At 32.7% G+C, this 20,797-nt stretch overlaps 2 protein-coding genes across 2 annotated transcripts in view; both read left to right on the forward strand.

The window, feature by feature from the left end:
• LOC146997751 (uncharacterized) overlaps positions 1-15,714 on the forward strand; it is a 50,828-nt gene extending 35,114 nt beyond the window's left edge. The window contains exons 3-5 of the mRNA XM_085815802.1: positions 6,326-6,462; positions 11,168-11,300; positions 14,876-15,714. Of these exons, the coding sequence (XP_085671928.1) occupies positions 6,326-6,462; positions 11,168-11,300; positions 14,876-15,227 (622 nt within the window). The 3' untranslated portion in view covers positions 15,228-15,714. The remainder of the gene's footprint in view (positions 1-6,325; positions 6,463-11,167; positions 11,301-14,875) is intronic.
• A 2,759-nt stretch (positions 15,715-18,473) lies between these two features.
• The window catches only part of LOC118201663 (uncharacterized), a 48,984-nt gene continuing 46,660 nt past the window's right edge, over positions 18,474-20,797 (forward strand). Inside the window, exon 1 of the mRNA XM_035373802.2 lies at positions 18,474-18,699. Coding sequence (XP_035229693.1) covers positions 18,663-18,699 — 37 coding nt within the window. The 5' untranslated portion in view covers positions 18,474-18,662. The remainder of the gene's footprint in view (positions 18,700-20,797) is intronic.

A 20,797-nucleotide genomic window follows, 5' to 3' on the forward strand; every position in this document is an offset into this window, starting at 1 on the left:
AATTTTCATCTTTCATTAGTGTCATCAACAGGCTGTTGAATCGTAACAAAGGGGATCAAAACATCTTTAGAAGTCATGGAGATGGACGCTGTAGGATTACCACAACAGCAGACGATTGCTTCCTGTTGTATGTGCAAGACGCTGTTGATCGGCGTCTTGCACATACAACAGGACAGCATAGCAGCCGGCGTCGCATCTATCTGTTTCTGAAGGTCGGCCTATATCCCTTCAAAATGTGTCGCGTCGACTGCATGAATGTGGACCATACGTCCGGCACCCTATGGCTTGTGTTGTCCCTATCGAATGCCAGAGCGAGGTTGAATTGAGTCCATGAGCATCGCAGGTGGACATCAGAGCAGTGGGCCCACGTACTGTTTACGGATGAGTCTCGACTTAATATACAGAACAATTTCCGGAAGATAATGATATGGCGAGAGCCAAAGACACGCTATCCGGTGCCAAACATCGTCGACAGAAACCATTACAGAGGAGGAGGCTTACTTGTATGGTTTTCTCATAGCAAAGAACGGCCACACTGCCCTCTACGTGATTCCTGGTGGTTTCGTCACAGCCGTACGATATTGTGACGAAATTCTACACCCTTTTATGTGCTCCTTTATCGGTACAATAAGTACCGACACGATATTTATGGACCAAAACGCCCGACTGCATAGAAATCATGTGGTGCAGAGTTATCTGGGGATTGAAACAATTCCACATCTGTCGTGGCCTGCTAGATTACCGGACCAGAATCCTATAGAGCAGCGGTTCTCAACCTTTCTAGTTTCTCACTAGAAATAAAAATAATATTATATACAGGGTGGTTATAATTAAAGTGACCCTATTCAGACCCCTGCAGAATCCGTTCTACCTATCGGATTTTGATAAAACTTGGTATATACGTTATATGGACTATGGGGAAAAGCTTTCTGCAATAAAAAATAGCTCAAATTTTGATCACCAGATTGAAATTTTCAAAAATTCCTTATGCAAATTAGTCAAACCTATAAAGAGAACTGTAGCCAGAGCCAGAAAATCATTCTACGTGCCTTTGTTATCATTAATCATGCCCTTACAGAGTAGGATCGAGCTTTATTGGTAAAATTGTTTTATCAGATCACTGTCTTCATGCAAGATGGAGCAACTCCTCATATTGGGCGCCAAGTTAAAGAACTGCTTCGTGCTAACTTTGGTGACAATTGTGTATTATCCAGAGCTTTTCCGGATGCCGGCCTCCTCGTTCACCCGACTTAAATGCCTGGGATTTCTGCTTGTGGTGATTCCTAAAAGACCGTGCTTATGTAGGAGGAATTATGACTTTACCTGAGTTGAGCATTACAGCGTTACACGCCATCTTGCTGAAATCCCTCGAGAGGTACTTCGCGCTATCATTGAACACGCTATAATGCGCTTTCAACACGTAATTGATGTCAATGGACCACACATTGAGCACATTCTGTAATTGAATAAATTTTAATGATTCTGACAGATTTTTTGGTCCTTTAGACGCCACAGTTCCCCCTGGTGGTCAAAATTTGAACTATTTTTTTATTGCAGAAGTCGTTTCCCCGTGGTCCATATAACATATATACCGAATTTCATCAAAATTCAATAAGTAGAACGGGTTCTAGAGTGGTCTGATTAGGGCCACTTTAATTCTAACTACCCTGTATATATTGCCATTTGTGCAACAAATTTTAATCTAATATTTTTATGTGTGCATTAACTATGCACACACAGAATTGAACAACAACTGAGCAAAGTTCATTGAATCGGTACTTTCATCCAATTGTTATGCGAAGTACTCACTGTGTTTTATCTTTTGAATAGGAGCCTCTTTTATGAAATTTGCCATTTCATGAATTACTGTATCATTTGCTACTTACTGTATTATTTGCTAACGGGCTATTATGAAGTTCATTAGCCGCTTTTCTGTAAGTTTTCTGTAGTATAAGCCTGCCCAGTCTTTGGAATTCTTAGGCTTACTAGGTCGAGCTTCCAAGGTAGCTAGCTTCCAAGGTAGCTAGCTTCCAAGGTAGCTAGCTTCCAAGGGTAGTTACCTTGGAGGAGCTTAGGTAACTAGCTTCCAAAGTTTTTTCACTTGAAGCAACCAAACCTTTCATCACTTGTTTACCATTTTTGAACTCCAATAATTTCCTGCTAAAAATATTCTTCAGATTTATACTTTAAATTGGCATGCTTACATTCAAGATGTCTTTTCAGAAAAGATGGTTTCATACTTTGATTGTATAATAGTTCACCGCAAAAAACACATTGAGGTTGAGGGTGCATTTCATTTCCATTCCAAGTAAACTCAAACGATAAATAACTTTCATTATACGTTATATTTTCCATAAACAATTTTCTTTTCTTTTCAATATTCTTAGTGTTAGTAGATTGTCCTGGACCCATCACTTGTGAATCATCATTTTTCTGCGAAATGCACAATATGTCATGAGTTTTTCAAAAACAAGCGAATATATTCTCAAATCGCGTAGAAAAGTAAGGAATACAAAGCAACAAGAAGACAAAATATCTGCTGTTAGAGACAGCAAATCAACGTAAACAAATTATTCTAATTGAAAATAGAGCAATATGAGTCTGGAAATGGTGGATAGATAAGGTGTAGACATGCTAATAAACTGGTGACAGGTGACGGAGGACGGGGACGCCTGGTGTTTAACATAGGTAAACAGGCGTGTGTCCCACGCCCTCCCCTATCTAGGTATAACAACTCCCTGAGGGCCCGTGAGGCTGCCTCGGGAGTTTATAATACAGATCTAAAGATCAATACATGGCCAAACCGGGGCTGAGAATTATTGTTTGACAATGGTTGCGTGACAATAACTTTGTGGGTGTTGGAATAACACAGATACATAAAAAATATACAAAACAAATACAAGAATAGATACATGTACAGGCAAAAACAAACGAATACTAACAGAAATGAACATAAGGATGCATTGATATTAAGATAAATATGAAGAGAGACACATATGTAAGATACAAGAGTAAAACCAATAGTAATACAAGAGTAATAAATACTTTAAAAAAAAAATACAGAGTGGGGTAGAGGAAGTCATATGTGTATTGCTGGTACCCTTGTAGTTGTAAATGTGCTGTGAGTACTTAAACACAGAGATGAAGCAATTAGTACCGGATGTAGAGTTATGGTGCCAGGAGTTAGTGTTAGAGTTCGCTGAAAGTACAGTCTGCACTATAGTTCAAATTTGAAAGAGTTCAGGCTACACTAAAGTTTAGTGTACACTGTGGTATTAATAGCACTAAATTTGGAGTTTGGCACAGTCACTAAGTTTTAATGCAATTACTATAGGTTGGTACAGTCGCTACAGCGCAGACACTATGTTGCACAGTAATTTCAGTACACAGTCACAATGGGTGCACAGTTACTATGACAGTGAAAAGGTTTAAGAGAATTATCTAAGTCACGGTGTAGGTACTGATGTTTACTGATGTGTGCACTAGTGCTTAGGCATAGTCGGAGTTGGTGCATGATGTTTACGTGCGGTGTACCATGCATTGCAGTAGGTTGGAAGGTGATGTAGGCATTCGAAGGCACTTTGAGTTGACACAGTTGGTACATGCTAATAAACAGATCAACTCTTTTAAAAGAATTAATGATCTTTTAAGAGGAACTTATTATTACTTTCTTGTACGAAGTAAAGGAAGTATTGTGATGGCTAAAATTTTTGGGTATCATATTTCAAAGAAAATATCCCTTTTGACCGCTATCGAATGCAATTTAACGATGTTTTTGCGTGATATCTATCCTTGGGGTCCCGTATAAAGAGGACCTGGGACGGAGGTCCTTCGTCTGGTGCAAAGAAGCTCCTTAGGTATTCTTTGTATGGTGTGTCTGTCCTTGGGGTCGCAACATTGTAACTTGGCAGGACGGCCGTTATTCCGATTGGCGATGTACCTTAGGGCGGAAGTTGTCCCGTTACAGTAACGTAAGTTACTGTAACGGGACAGTTCAGTAGAGTTGTACGTAAGGACAGAATAAAAGACTCTTTTTCGCCAAACGGATTATAAAATTGATTTAAAATGGATTCAGAAAAGAATTTTTCGTGACGTCTGTACGTACATACGTGCGTATGTATGTATATATCTCTCTGAACTCAAAAACGAGTATCTTCGGAACGTAGAAATTTTGTATATAGGGACTTCTATGATATGTAGTTGTGCACCTCTCTTTTTGGTTGCAATCTGCCTCACTAAACATATGTGTATATATATATATACAGTCTATTACTCGGCTAGGTGAGCTCAGTGTTTTTTTATATTCTTACATGTTGGTAAATAGTACATTTTTTTTGCTTTGAAAATGATTAAATTATCTTGCTCAGGTTTTTATACCTTTAGTTAATCTGAATGTAATAGTTGCAGAAGTGTCAATAATTTTTAGTAATTAATAATAAATAAGTTCGTTAAGTGCGGCTAAGCCTAATCTTTTTTTTAACATAACAGCCATATTTGTTTACATTTGAAATTTAACAGATTAGTAAATTAAGTCAGTTTCTGCACTTTCAGCGCCCTTTTGCCGAATGGGACCAAAAGTAAGCTTTTAGTTTTGTCCACCGAAAAATCTGCCCTCTTGACCGCTGGCTGAATTGCGTGTTTTTGTGTAGGAACTCTAATTTTAATTGTAAAAATTGTTTTTTTTAATTGTTTTAATTATATTTTGTGTTTTACATTTTTCTATATTTTAAAATTTTTAATAAAAATATTTTGAGGTTTTTTTATGTGTTTTTGCCTTGCCGCGAGGTGAGAACTGAATTAATTGAATGAGAATTATATCTCTAATGAAATTCGAGGAACTAGGTTTAAATGAAATACAGCAAAATATGTGTATAATTTAATATTCCGCACAAGAAAGTCTTGTGGTGTACATATGAGTTTTTTTTTTCTATTAAATGCAACGTACCCCTTTTAAAAACATCATTTATGACAAATTTTGTTATGTCTGTGGCTAAAAGAATATTTGTGAAAATACAAATGAATTATTTTGCTAAAGTCTATGACCTAGATCAAAGCTATTGACCTTGATTAAAGCTCAGATCGCATAAATTTACGAGTGTTAGAGAAAAAACATAAACAGGATGTTGGGGTACTTAATTTTTGAATTTAATAGTTGCAAATACTTTGTTTTTTTGCGTACCACCTATTTTTCTGTTGCGTACCACTGGTTGAGAATCGCTGCCATAGAGCATGTGTGGTACATGTTGCGATGGCAGATAGCAGGTCACAGTGTGCCGCTAGGCAACTTCCACGAGATCCGACATACATGGCTACAAGAATGGGCGCTACTGCCACAGACAAGCGACACTATTGCCAGTTTGCCTCGTAGTTGGCAAGCATGCATTTCAGCTAAAGCTATCATAGCCGTTATTAGCGTGATGTTTCCACTGCACATTCTTCCGATCCGTTTGGTCGTTCCCGATGTGATGGTCGTAATGCATGTGTTTATGTATGTCTTTGCTTTATTGTTGTGTGTTGATTTATTGTTGTCTTTGCTGTGTGGTCTAGTAATTCCACACCAAACCTCTTGGATCCAATCATATCCATTAAATAGTTTTTGTTTTAATGCCTGCTTTCCCTCTGTGGCTTATTTTTTTAGCAGAAGTGTATGTTTTAACAGTTTGGGTGTTGTTAAATGAGCTCTTAGCCTTTTTTTTAGCTCTTTAGCCCTTTAACTGGGAAGTAGAAAATTCATAAAAGAGTAAAAAATCCACACTTTTGTTTCCTGCGAAACTGATCACCGTTGAAATTTCAGTTTATGCCTAAGCGATAAGAATGATCCCCGCGTATATTCAAGAATAAAAGGAAGCGTTATTCACGGATCTCACATTCGGAGGGCTAACTATATCCTTTAAAATCCCCTTGAACTTTTTTTACCTTCCTTCTTCATTTCTTTTTATTTTTTTTATTTTATTTTTTTTATTTTATTTTTTTTATTTAGGGTCTTCCACATGTCATGACCCTTATCTGCTGATATAATTAAACTTCAGAACGTTTTCAGAAATACAGAAGATCTTTGTATTGATGCACATTGAAAAGAAGCCTTTAAGAGCTTTATTTTTTAAAATGGCTACAGAACTTCTTTCGAACAGAAATTCTTAAACTTCAGAAGTTGGGAAGTATAGACTTCCAATCGATGTAAAAAATTTAGTCTATCGATGCGAAAAATTTAAATCAAAATTTTAATTTGGGTAACTAATCTTTAATGTTAACACTGGTAGTGTACTGTAGGAGTAAAAATATAATTTGTTTGTTCAAAAAATATATTCACCTTTTATTTCAACAGGAAATTAGAGCTAGCCAATTTCTGCGTTAAAAATTGCACGCCACCGGTAGTGCATGAATTCTTTCAAGGCATTATATATGCAATCACAAAGAGGATACCAGGACAATGTACTGGAGAACAATGCGTGGATCAAAATCGTGAGTAGTAAATTACATAAATAACATTCCTAGTTAAGTCTATATCATTTTATGTTAACTAATTCAGTTATTAGTTTGTTTGTTCTTTCACTTCTGCTTTCATCAACTAGCAGTAAAATGCAAATTGATTCAAGTATGCGCAGAGTTCTAGAATTTAGAGAAATAGCTCTTAACAGCATTTTAAGAAACAGTACTCTATTTAATTTCTCTGATGTTTGAATTAAATTTATCAGCTTTCGCTTCGGCAAGTCTTGTTCGCGAAAATTTGCGGCCGAGCCAAGATTTATTGGGACACGTGGAATTTGTATTTTCACATTCATTTAGACTTGAAAGTATGTTCTGAAGTTACCCGTAAATAACAGCGATTTATTTTTGCTACAAGTATTAAGTTTTGAGTAACCGTTAGGTTGAAGTGTTATTAACGAAAAAAAGTTTTATTTTAAACCTTCATTTTGTGTTTCTGCTAGAAGATAAATGGTATGATCAGTAGTCTGACTGTCTTTACGGTTTGAGTCGCTTGATATTTTAGATTAAAATAATATTGTAAAGTAAATATATATATAACACAGTTAACCACTATAAAGTGAATATAAGCTATATTTTTTATATTGATAACTTTTTCTTAATTTATTTTAAAAGAAAGGTTAAAACTTTTCTCGGAATAAAAAAACTATGAATGTTCTTTCTCCATTTGAAAGAATCTATAAAACTTTTTATAAAATGCTTATGAAAATTAGTATTGTTGTAAATATATGTAAATATTTGTGCTTTCTTGATTATAACTAAATTTTAATGTATTTTTGTAGTGTTATGCAGTGTTTTTATTTGTTTTTTAATTTCTTCTATTTTGTGAAATAATTTTGTTGTGTATTTTTGTTGAATCGGGTTTGTGACCACTTAATATTTTGTAAGTGTTTATTTCATGCACTAAATTGTAGACCTTTTAATTTGAAACGATGAATGTAAAGATAGCTCATTTAAACTTCGAGGTACGGCAGAAACAAATCTGTTAAGCCATAGCGACATTAGGCGATTTCCCAGCTTGGTAGTGCTCTTAAAGATTTGGGAAAATGCAATTTTGAAACAGTAAAAATGCTTTTTTTTTTCTCGAATCCTTTAAAATGGTTTACCGCACAAACACATCCGTCTTGTTACACATCCCTACTGCAAACTACAAACTACAACTACTAAACTATTGCTTCCTACTTTACACACTACTACAAACTTCTACTACTATTCCCTACTACAAACTACATTTCTCCTACTACAAACACATCCACCCTGCTCGCAGAAACGGACTCTTAGTTCGCTGCAAAGACAAAAAGCAGACTTGGATTCCCTGAAAATATTTATTAGGGAAAAGGGAAGTGTCATAAAGGAACTCTTGATACGTGAACCAAAATCATTGAGGGAATAGATTATAATCTTTGGAGTCCTCGATAACTTGAAAGCACAAACCTTTTTACAGGTGGTCAATAACTGCAATCCAGCTCTTTCTTTAGATGCAATTTAACACAGAACACCACTGCACGGGCTAGATGGAAAGAAGAATCGGATTTTTTAATTGAATCCAAATTATGCTGAAGCAATTAGTCATGAAAGTCGCCTATATATAAGCTTTAACTCCTGCATGTACCGAAAATATGTAAAGATCACACGGTGTTACAACTGTCAAAGCATTGCGCATATAGGTCGTAATTGTTACCATTCAAATTCGTCGGATTGCCATTCAAATAAATTAAGGCAGGAAGCAGTCAAATACTTCAACTATTTACATTCAAATCAGGAGGAAGGAACTACTAATACTTGTAGCCACTAATTATGGAGCCAACTCACGATACTGTCATACATACGAAACAGCGATCTCTGTAAAACTGCAATAGAGAGTATAAATACATGCTTGGCACTATAGATTATCAATTAGAGGAAAGCTTCAGCCTCATATTCTTATAGTGTGACATGTGTAAATTATGCCTGCAACTACCCGGAAATTCCAAAGCCAAAGAGCACTCCATAGACCTGGCACTGCTTCAGAAACCTTATGTCCACGATAAAAAATCAGATGCCGCCATTAAAGTACTCGAGTTCCTATTTTCCGAAACAACATTCTATTATAAGTTCAATATTGCACGATTTCATTGCCTGATATACTTATTTGGAGTTACACTTCAGAGAACAACAGAACAAAACCTAGTATTAAGCTCTCAACGTCTAATGTCTATAGACTAATTCTATACACTATTCACTATTTATAGAATATTGACTATTCTAAGACTATATCTATCTGTCTCTCTCTATATAAATTAAAAACTATTTATGATTCATATATTCTATAGTATCCGTAAAACATTTATTGAGTTTGTTGGACTACTTAATAACTGTACGGTATAACATCTGTATATGTGTAATTAATATTATCATTCTATTAAATATTAATGCACAAATTATATCTATCACTTGAAGCACTAAAAGTTCAACATGTTCTAGGAAATGTAATAAATTAAATCATGTAAATTTTAAAATTTTTACTAAGTCTCAATAAAAATATACCTTTGGTTTTATTTAATCCGTTTAGTCTATGTAAAGACCTTGTCATCTTGATGGAGAGTACAGCCGTGCTTACCTTCTATCTCTGAGCAATCCTAATAAATACAGAGGTTTTTTTAACCACTTTTCGAACGATTTCGATAAAGATTTAGAAAAAAGGAAATGTTTTGGAATAAAAATTTCTGGCAACAACTTATTATTTGAAATGTGAAATACTGCTAATTTTAAATTTATTCTTTCAAAATATCGCACGTAAACAAGCTGTGTATTGAAGGATATATTTTTGTGCTTTCCGAAGAAAAAAATATTTATTCCATAATTGGAAAACATTGTAAACTTCATGGCATTAAAATTTCGAAGTGCAAAACAAGCCACATTTTTAATCGAAAGAGAATAACCGTGAATCCTTACTTCTGGATGGCAAGAGGACTCCAAACCAATAACCGCAAAATGTATGTTTATAATGTTTGTAAAGTTAAATCTTTGGTAACGAGAGAAACTTACATACATAGAAATCAATTACAAAGTCTTAAATACATCTGCAGCAACAATAAATAATATAGTACACCAAAATTTACAACTTAAAAAAGCTAAGAAACATAATGTCATCAGCTTTTGCCGAGGCATGTGACTCAGCACAAAGAGCTCACATAAGACAGCTTTACCCGTAATTCCCGTGAAGATTCTCTAACGTTTCACTTACGGATTATTGCGCCTTTATTCTCTTGAAAAGAGCTACCCACCACAATTGACAGACTCTGGAAAATCGTAAAAGAGGAATGTAAATGAATATCCCTGGAAATTTTGCGAAAAGCCTTTCTAGCATGGAAGCCACAATGCAGACAAACAATACAGGGAAAGGGCTATCAAATCGAGCATTTAAAAAGTACTCTTTACATTTTAAATTTGAATTAATGTCTCCGAAATCGTTCTGAAAATATGTAAACACATTTTATAGAACTCTGTGGCGGTTAGCTTAGAGTCATACGGTTACTTTACGAAGGAGTTTCCTGCTTGCTGATGACTGCTTTAGAAGTTGCTCTGAGACATATCGATGATTTTGGACATTCCTTGCTTCTTAAGGAAAATTTGCTTTATTCTTGTTTTTTTCCTTGAAATTGTTGTACCTTCTTATATGAGATTTTAATTATATTTATTAATATGTCAGTTTCTTCGGGTTCATTTGGCGAAGTTAACAAGGAGATTTTAAAGTATTTTCTGCATGCCCTCGTGGTGTAACGATGGCACACTTAACGCGTATTCGAGAGGTCCAGGTTAGATTCCCGCAAGCTTTTCAGCTTTCTGACATCAGTGCACGTTTTTCAGCTTCCTGACATCGACAATCCTAACGACTCTACAGTGGCACCCGAACGAAAAGATGGTAGACCTTAATTCGTTACCATAGGATAGGGTGACTGGTAATCCCCAGGCGCCCTTTAAAGGGGGGGGAGTATATAAGATATTTTCTCCCTCCTTTCTTTATGCCTTCGATCTCTTAACACTTTAGGACTTAGATCTCTTAGCACTTTACGACGCAATAGCATACATATTTCGACACACACACATATATACATGCAATTATTTATTTCCTATTTATGATTAACACATGGGAAGGGAAATGTATTGCAAACTGAAATAAGAAAAGTTAATAAAGAAGATTGCGTTAAAGCTATTAAAAACTGTAATAAACTAATTAAAATTTGTAATGGTATGCATTACAATCGTACATTTTAAAACAGGAAAAGAATAATACATATATAAAAATAAGGTAAAAGAATACATGCATAGAAACGCAAGTAAATTATTGACTATTTCCCGAAAGAGGGTTGACTTACCAAGGAAAATTAATCCTCCCCCCAAAAATCCGCAATAATTTGGGTATGATCGCATTTTGTCTCTTTCGTATGTTTGAATATATATAATATATATGTATGTATATATAGTTTCAAGAGTAGTAAAGGCAATGCATCAACTATCCCATAGAAATGGGTGAAGATTTCTTTCTATTGAAGAAAACTGAAAAAATTATTAATTTATTTTATAATGCATATGATGTTTTCTTTATCTATCTTTATCCAATCGTTTTGGATGTAATATTTCTGAGTTAGATTTTGTTTTTCAATATTTCCTTAAATACTATTTTCTTTTTCTTTTCCAGGATTTGTAGCTTTAGCAAAATGTGTTGAAGAGCAAGCTTGGCCTCTGCTTCAATGCAGTAAACAGTTAATCGACTTGGCTCAAATTGAATTAGTGCTTGACTCTCACGAAGAAAAACGAAACAGCACTTGCAAGTATGCTTTTCAGAAATATTTTACAAAATAATAAGTTTCTTGAAAATCCTACTATAAATGAATTTGGTAAAGATGCATTTGGCAAATAACTGAATAATAAGTGTTACTGTTTACTTTATGTTTCGTAGATATTTAATGATCATATATGAAATAGCTTGTTGTGTGTCAATTCGAAGAAATAGTAGGGAAGGTTCTGAGTCTGAAAATAACGACAATTAATTCTACTGCAGTAGTTTATACTTTTGCAGAATGCACAAGACCTTTGGATCACCGAATTCACTCGAAATTCAGCTCGGCTACAAAAGACTTTACATTCATTACAACATTTGTACAAACGTACCTCTTTTCTTTCAAATATAAGCAAGATTTTTGTATCCAAGGGTTTTACAAATATTTTGTGAAATTTTCGCATATACTGAAATTAACTATAGTGCAACAAAAAACCAGGTGCCTTGCGTGCACTTCATGCGTTCTATTCTCATATTATATAACGTTAAAATAGGCAAAAGAAGTCTTGGCTCGGCTTTTAGTTTTGTAGAAATGGTGAATTTTCAAAGGAATTTGGCAATTCTTGTTTTACAAAAAGTAAATAACCTTCACCACTTTTGCAAAATATATCGCATAAATAGGCACAACGAAAAATAAATAAATAATAAAATAAAAGATGCAATAATCATAGAATTGTCAGTTGAACAACACAAAAATGAAAAGAATATTATTTAAGGCTATGCTAAAGTATAAGTATTTTAAATACGTCGGGAAGAATATGATTGGGATGAATTAAGTAGAAACATTATGGATTTAAATGAATTCATATGTGTAAAACGAACAAAATGTACTGAAGCATGTGAAGAAATTTTTTCGTTAACTTGGAGACCACATAAAATAATGAGTTATTTTACGTGATAAACAGCATATAATCAGGGAAAAAAACCAGAAAATAATCGCATGTAATCGTAAAAACAGCATATAATCGAATTATGCGTAGTAAGAATGAATAGTATTTCAATAATAACATGAACAGGAATGCATCAGGACAGAGATGAAACAACGCATAAATGTAAATGGCATATAAATGAGAAACATATAAACGGGTCCTTCAATGTATAAAAAAATAATTAATTGTTGTAGATTAAAATATTTTTCCTCAGAATTGATGAATGACTACTGGCACTTTTTTCCTATAAGATAAAGTGCAAAATTAAATATATTTTCTCTGATACAAGTTCTTTCATAAGAAATTTTAAATTTCTCTCTTTATGGTTAATTAATGCTATGACTAATAGATGCTTAGTAATAAAAATATTATGAACTCCTCATTTATTAAGACGTGGTACACGGTCCTTAAAAATTAATATAATAATTTCCGTTAAAAACAGCTTTTACTGTTTTCCTTAATTCTTTATCATGTTATTAGTGGAGGAGAAGTTTTCAAACCTTTATTCTTCCATTAAATCTATCCTATCCAAATTCAACTCTCACAATAACTGAAGAAAAAAAATTAAAACAAATTTCAAACAAAATATTTAACTTTTTCTCTGGTGTCACTACATTAGAATAAATGTTATAAATAATAAGTATGAATATCTAGTTACACAAATATCCCGACATGGAAACTTTTGATTTCCGATTTTAATGGTTATTTCGAGTCAAGATGTATAGGAACTATCCAGTATTGTTAGCGATGTAGAAAGATAATTCGCGAAAGCATGTGCAAGTGATGCCTGCAGGAACATTGTTTCCTGCTGCCCATGCGTTTTAGGTTATTTTCAGGCCAGCTTCATTACTACTGGCTGCCACATTCAGCATTTATTATGAAACATTTTTAGCCCAAAGGAGCGTTAGTTCAGAAGGGCTATTAATTTCGTTTCGGCATTTTGCGTCGATTCACTGTAAATGTCCGTGTCACTTTTTAAACTGTTGCCACCAAATATGATCGCCCTGTGTTATATTTAAAGAAATTAAATAATGAAGAATCTGCATAAATATATGTATATTTCTCGCATTGTGATAAATCAATGGTACCTAGAGCCATCCAATTTTGAATAATGTAATCATCTTCCAAATATGGGCATCTGGAAGCCAAAATTTAGAATTGTTTTATTATCGATTTCATATTTTGTAAAACTTTAATGAATTTTTTATTAAGAAACTCAATGATTTCAAAGCGAGCAATGGCAACACTGTACGGAAAATAAAAGCATTTTTATCTCCAGCGCGCGAGACTGCGTATCAGAAATTCTAAAGTTTTGCTCATTTTAAAATTATTTTGCGATATTGCTGTTGAATTAAATTTTATGGTTTAAATGCAAAGAACATGATATTTAATAAATAAAGGTAACACACATAACGTTAAAGAAATGCCCTTTGAGCGTAATATAAAATCTGAAAGCTTTCAGATTTTTTTAAAAAAAATTAAACTCTTTTATGGATAAAATACATTTGCTAAACATGACGGTGTATAACAGTTTCAGTCGTACAGCTTTGAAATTTTGCATGTAAGAGCATGCAGTTTCGGAAAAAGAAATTCTTAATTTATATATAACTCATTACTGGAAGTAGAGAAAAAAATGACTCTTTTTGTTTCTTTGCAACCAAAATTATTAAAAAAGCATCTTCTCTTGATGAATTAATTTACCTAGAGGTGTTTCTTAGCCTTAAAATTCTTTCGGTTCTGCTTAATGATCCCAATTCTAACCTCTTTTTAGCAACAGCTTTTGAAGAATTCTTTTTTTATTAGCTTCTCTTTCACATTTCGGTTAACAAATGACGCTTGGACTTTCGTTTCCTAGAAGCCAGAACATTCTCGAAGTTTTCTCTGCGGGTTTTATGCATAAAGATGCTTCTTTTGCGCCACGAGGATGAAGTTCTAGTTAACCATTAAAACTGTAGTTCTGACACTTTCTTCACATTACACCGATTCTTCCTGCTAACCGTTCATTTTTTTAGCATTTTGAATATAATTGTACTTAAAAAGTTAATATAATTTAAAAAAAAAAACTGGATGGATTCAGATTTTAACGATCACCCAAAAGGGCTCTTTTAAAGTTTAATATGATATATCAACAGAGATTATCAATAGACATAATAAGATGGAGTAGCGAAATTTCAACATGCGTTTAGACTAACTTGCGAACGTTATGTATGTGTGTATTTTAAACGTTAAACCTTTTTAATGTAATTCTGTAAAAATATTATATGTTTTTAGTTAGATATATCATGAATTAAATGTATTTTTATTTAAATCAATCAGATTAAAATGTAAAAAGTAATATTTTTATAATATGTAACTATTGGTTTTAAATAGTTTAATTTGTTAATTAATAACAGGCAGAATAAATTTAAAGTAATAATAACTTATTTTTTTCCAAACAGCAACAGACTTAAATGAAAAGTGAAACAATGCAAAATCCTGTTTCGAGACTTTTGGGTTAAAACATAAAACTTCGTGACTTTATGTTTTTTGAGCTATTTGCTGTGTTATGTATAAAAAATTCACTGAAATACAAAACTTTAAAAGTTAAATGAAAATTGGATTACCTTTTATATTTTACAACTTTTTTCTTTTTCTTCAGGATTGTCACTGAAACGACGCAATGTATCGAAGAAACTTTGCAGAGTTGTGGAGAAAGACCTTTCGGGTTGCTGAAAGAAATTTTCGGGGATGTCATCAAGATTGGGATCAATGCTTACTGCCACCCAGCTTACAGAGACCAAGGTCTTTTCATGCGAAAGACCACTTCAGACGATGATGATGTTACAGCTCCTACTTCAGATTACACGGGATCAACCGTCTCTAAGCCTCATCCTAAATACGTGAAAGGATACCGACCAGACACAGCGAGTTCAATAACTGTTTCTTATGTTTGCTTCTTAGGATCCTTGTTGCTTTGTGCCTTATTTTCAAATATTAAGTTCTCAGTTTAATTCAACGTTAGATATGTGTTACATTCACTTGATGTTTTCATCATTTTTTTTTTTTACTGTATTTTAGAAAAAAGCTATGTAGGTGTCTTCATTATGTCATACAATAAAAGTACTTTCTTTTTCTATTATTATGCTATGATGCGTTCAGTGCTATTATACTGTGTTAGCAAGATCAAAGGAGTTTTAAATTAAAAGCTTTATAGTTTTAAATTAAAAGCTTTCATAACTCACTTATGAGTCAAGAAAATATATAACGTATTTATTTTCTTTATTACTTCTAAAAAAATTACCAGATCATCATAGTATGAATGAATGCAGGAAAAACCAAAACCTAAAAAAATTGAGTTGAAACTAGTAATTTTGATTTTAAGAATTGTATAAACACATGTAACCAAACATCATTCACATCATAGTTGTCATAAATCTATTTTTCTTGAATATGGAATTAAATATACATGTAAAAGTAATAAATTTTAATTGGAACTGATTTTTTTCTCTTTTTAGTATGTATCTTTGTACTCTAGTTAAACGTACGTCTGACTAGCAATCGGGAGGTCCAGAGTTCGATTCCTGGAGAGGGCATTGTTCATTTTCCACGTTTCCATGTCTTAAATAAGTCTCATCACTCTATAAAGTAATTAATATTGAGTTTAAAGATTATGCTTACAAATGAAATAAAGCTGAAAAAATTTATTCGATGCATGCATTCAGTGGCTTATGCCGTACGGAATGGTCCCTTAATTTGTTGCTTGGGGAGGTTCCTGAATTTGCTACCGCTCTTAATATACAAGCAAATAACTTCAAAAAAATATGAAAAATGACTTGCAGGGAAATAATTTTAAAATCTACGTTAATTTTTCAAGAGAATATTTAATTCGAATATTTTAAAATTATATTATTATTTTTATTATTAGTATTTCGTTTGGAAAACCATTGATGACGTTGTAGAGGTTTATCTGATGGCTCTTGCTGTTATGTAAAAAGTACAGAAAGATTCCTTAAATGCAAAACCTACTTTTATATATTCTAAATGTTTCTTAAACAATTTTTATTCAGAAAACTCTTCTCACAACTAGCAACACTTATAGCAATTGAGAGAAAAGTTCGAACTAGTATTACAATATTTAGAACTTTGTTCTAGAGTTCTAGAGTTTGTTCTAGAGAACTTTGTTCTAGAATTGTATTTTAGAATAAATTTAAAAAGAATAAAAGGACTGCCTTTCCACTTTCCTGTTTCGATTTCCCTAACAATGACGGAAATAAAACTGTAAAAGACTGCTTTTTTTAACGAAAAGTTTTCTTTATAAATGTCACTGTGATCATAATTTAGTTATATTCGTAATTTTAATTTGATAGTTCTGACGGAATAAGAAAGGTATAACAAAAGTATGTAGCTCATGAAATCACGCCGTGATTTCTTTCAGTACCTTGGCTAGGGTAAAAACTTTTATTTTCTCAGTTTAAATTTTTATGGCAATTTAGAACCTAATTATTCTTCACCTTCTTCGACGATCCACCTTACTGAACACTATAGAACAATGTTTTACGCGAAAACAGCCGCCCATAAAAATTTATAGCCCGGGGTGGACTGTGTTTCTCTTAGAAAAATTCACGAGAGCTTTTTGCCATACAAAGAAGTTATATTTTGTGGGTAATTTTCTAAGCAAATTTATTTGCAATTCATACTTGCATTATATACGCAGAAAGCATTTCTTACTAGATACTTTAAAACATGGTAGAGATTAAACATATTAGAGTTTTGGTTGTTGTCCTCCAGAATCATCGAATAAGGCAATATCAGGAATTTAAGTATTATGTACAATTAAGTATTGTGTAACTAAGGCACCAGCTTAAATAATATTTTTCTACCTTACTTTGCATGACGTGTGAAACTAAAATATCATTCTGGCAGTAAAGGAAATGAGAGAAAATAGAAAAGGTAAATATCTGAATCAAACTGGTTAGTTTAAAACTAAATAAGTCTCTACAAGCATCGTGAAATCTTTGGAACTGAAAGGGCATCTAATGAAACAAGAGTTTACAGTTTGATAAAGAAATCTGAGGACCCAAGCTCGAAGGCAGACATTAAATCACCCAGCTGGTATGTTGAAAGCCAGCTGGGTTGTGATCTATTGTGAATGACAACATTATTGGAAGTCCCGACAATTCCAAACTTAAAATCCTAGGAAGACTAGCCTGACATTATTTTTCATTCTTAAATCGCAACATTTGCCTGCTGTAAATATGTAAAAATATTTTCCATTGTCTAAAAATAAAGCATTTTATTGGGCATATTAAATCCAATGTTTTTATTGGGATACGATTAAAAAAATATACAAATTTTATATTTTGTGCGCTCATAGACAAATTTGAGAATAGATCTGATACATGTAGCGAATTAATTATGCTACTATGCTAAAAAAATTAATTAATTAAAATTTAAACATGCCATTAATATGCCTAATTTTTTGTTGCGCCAAATTTTTAATAAAATGCAATTATTATTCAGCTCATCTATTTTAATTGATGATCCATAGTATCCTACCATTCGGGTTATTCTATCAACTTTCAGTCCATTTTGTATCAGATGATTGAGAATCTGCTGTTATTCAATTCAGTTTACATAATGGTGTAATTAAACTTGTTTGACTAATTGGTAAACTTGTTTGACTAATCGGTATACTTTTATAAAACAGCACTTAACAGGGTTATTAGCAGCTCTGAGATAATATAATGCGAGATGAATTTTATTTGAAATAATGCTTAGTTTACTTTATTAACCTAAATTATGTTTTGAGAAAATGATTTTAAAATTCCCAAAGGCAGGGGGAACTTAATGCCACAACGTAATATTTCAAGGTGTATATTTTATCAATGAGGTAATAATTTACATTTAAGTACACAAAATATGTGAATTTTCGAAATGATATTTCTTCAAAAATACAGCAACTGTAGCAAGCAGATTTATAAAATATTTTATTTTTGATTCAAAAACGATGTTTTCCCACCTTGACCTGACGTGTTATGCTCCTTGAAGGTAAAAGGAAGTGAAATTTGCTTTTTGTAAGGAACTAGAGTGTTACTTTGCTCTGCATTAAGGTTAAGATCAGTAGATAGATACTCAATTCTGTGAAAGTAGTTAAGAAATGGGAAATATTTCTTTTCTAATACTAAGAGTCTTACACATACATACATCAGCAGGAAGTCCTTTCTCCAAGCTTTTACTCATTTTTCAGCTTCCTTCCGTTTGACAGCTATCGTCATCACAAAGGTGGCAAATATGTTCACGAGATACCTAACATTAAAGGATCAAAGTTCTTTCATTTTAACCACCATTAAATATTCTTTATATGCTTTATAAAAGTAGTGTTCATTTAAATCAGAGAATAAGTGTAATTTTTGCTTGAAAATTGTACATTTCCTTTTTCACCCAGAATGCGACACATTTTTATTTACATGTGTTTCTTATTAGGTAAGTAATTTTATTTGTTGCTATACATTTGGCATGCTCATCTGAATTAACTGAAGCTATTTTATCAAGTTAGTTTAGTTATGATATTTCATTGACTTATGGTTTCGATAATGTCTTATGTTTCGATAATGTCGGGTGGCATAGGGTTCCCAACCCTATGCCACCCGAGCATCATTGCGCCCGCCGGTCGTTTAACGTGTGCCTGTCGCTGTGCGATCACAATAAAAATGTTTCAATAAAATTCTATGCGAATATTTTCTCATTTTGAATCAAATAGAAATTGCATCCAACACTGATAGTAGCACAAAGCGAAGTGTGACCGATCTCTTTTTTTATGTGCATGTATTATTAACTCTATCGAACTATAGATTACCTTTGAAAAAGCAAATAGTGCCCACGTTCAACAGGTATTCTACAATGTGCTCTTAGGGACAAAAAGGTTGGGAATCTCGGTCTAATTACTTTTACCGCACAGCAGGAATTCTGTTCTCTGTGAATCTTTCCTTCCTATTCTATATTTAATTTAAAAGTGTTCTAAGGAAATACAAAAAAGATCAGACTGTTACGTAAACATTTTATGTTAAATTAACTTGAAAAAATAAATCCTTAGAAAGCTGCAGAGATTTTAATACGTATGTGCATAATTGACTGAATTTTATTTGCTTTATTTAGTTATATTTTTAGAAAATGTATTTTTTAAATTAGTTTCCCCTTAAAGGCAGATTTTGAAGTTTGCATTAATTGAAAACTTTTGATATTAAGCAATTTCCTTTTCTTTATTCTTCTTATTTTATCCTTATGTAAATGAAGAGTTCGAGAAGTTGGAGACTTTGAAAGCGAATAAGTCTCAATAATATTTTAAGTTTCAAATTGAAGGAAATTTAGGATAAATCACATCTTTAGTTATATTTTTAGCTAACACTTCTACTGGATGGTAATAGAACTAATACTAAAATTTTGTTTAAAAAGTGAAAGGATTTCTCAAGTTAAAATTAGAAAGATACCAGTGACGAAAAATGCCCGATGATTCAAATTTTCGAATGACGAATTTTCAAGATTCATGAAATTTGAAGATTTGAATAATTTTTAAATAATAAATGCTTATGTTTCTGGTTTAAGACATGTTTTTATTAGTTCGACCAAGAATAACTGATAGTAAAACTTCTTACTCTAAATATCTTCAACAGAAGATAAGTTTTATACTTTTTTTTACTTCATGCTATAAAGAATAACTTATTAATTTAATTTTTTCCATCTATTTTATTAGTTATTCTTAAAATGGCGGAAGAAAACATATCTCACAAGGATTTAATCCTCATTGAGGGAACAGAAAAATGAAACATCTTTCCGTTTTGGTTTCTAATGTATTCCGTAAATAATATGTTATTTAAAATCAGGCAAGAAAGTAACATGAGTCTAGCGTAGATTTTGCACCAAATTTTAACGAGTTCAAGGGAGATCTGACACTCCTATTCTTCAAGAGCAAACGGCTTTTGAAAATATACATATTTTTTTCCTCTTGAGTCATTACTATGGAGTTGAAAAACAACTTAAAAACAGTGATTTTCAATTTTTTTACATCTAAAAATCAAGGTTTTGTTTGATCATTGTCAACCCACTCAATTAAATAAGTCACTATTATTACGAAATATATTCACCGCTACGAAGTACACTATAATTTATGATTCTTCATTCAAGTACACCTTATAATATTTTATCATCTTTCTGAAAACTCGTTTTTGTTATATCCTTTAGAACATCATCTTGGAACTTCTAAAACTCTGTCGCATCTCCTGAAACTGTAAACTGAACTTAATAAATTCCTATTACGCTTTATTCGAGGTGCCAATTCTCAGGACTGCTGTTTTAAAAGTTTTGAAAATGTTTTAGGCGAGTGGGAGATGAAGAAAGTCCAAAAAAACTCATAAAACTAACATTTTTCTAAACAGATATTTCAGTATATGTGCGGGTTCATCTTCGATTTTCACATAAATCTCCACTATCAAGAAAGTTCTAAAATAACTCATAAAGTTAACTATGAGGTTTCTAAAAAGTTTTTCTAAAAAGGTCTTTCAGTGTATGTGTGTATTTACAATTT

Source organism: Stegodyphus dumicola, chromosome 4, assembly GCF_044657685.1.
Source record: "Stegodyphus dumicola isolate Sdum_Otavi_A_Nest chromosome 4, ASM4465768v1".
Lineage (NCBI taxonomy): Eukaryota > Metazoa > Arthropoda > Arachnida > Araneae > Eresidae > Stegodyphus > Stegodyphus dumicola.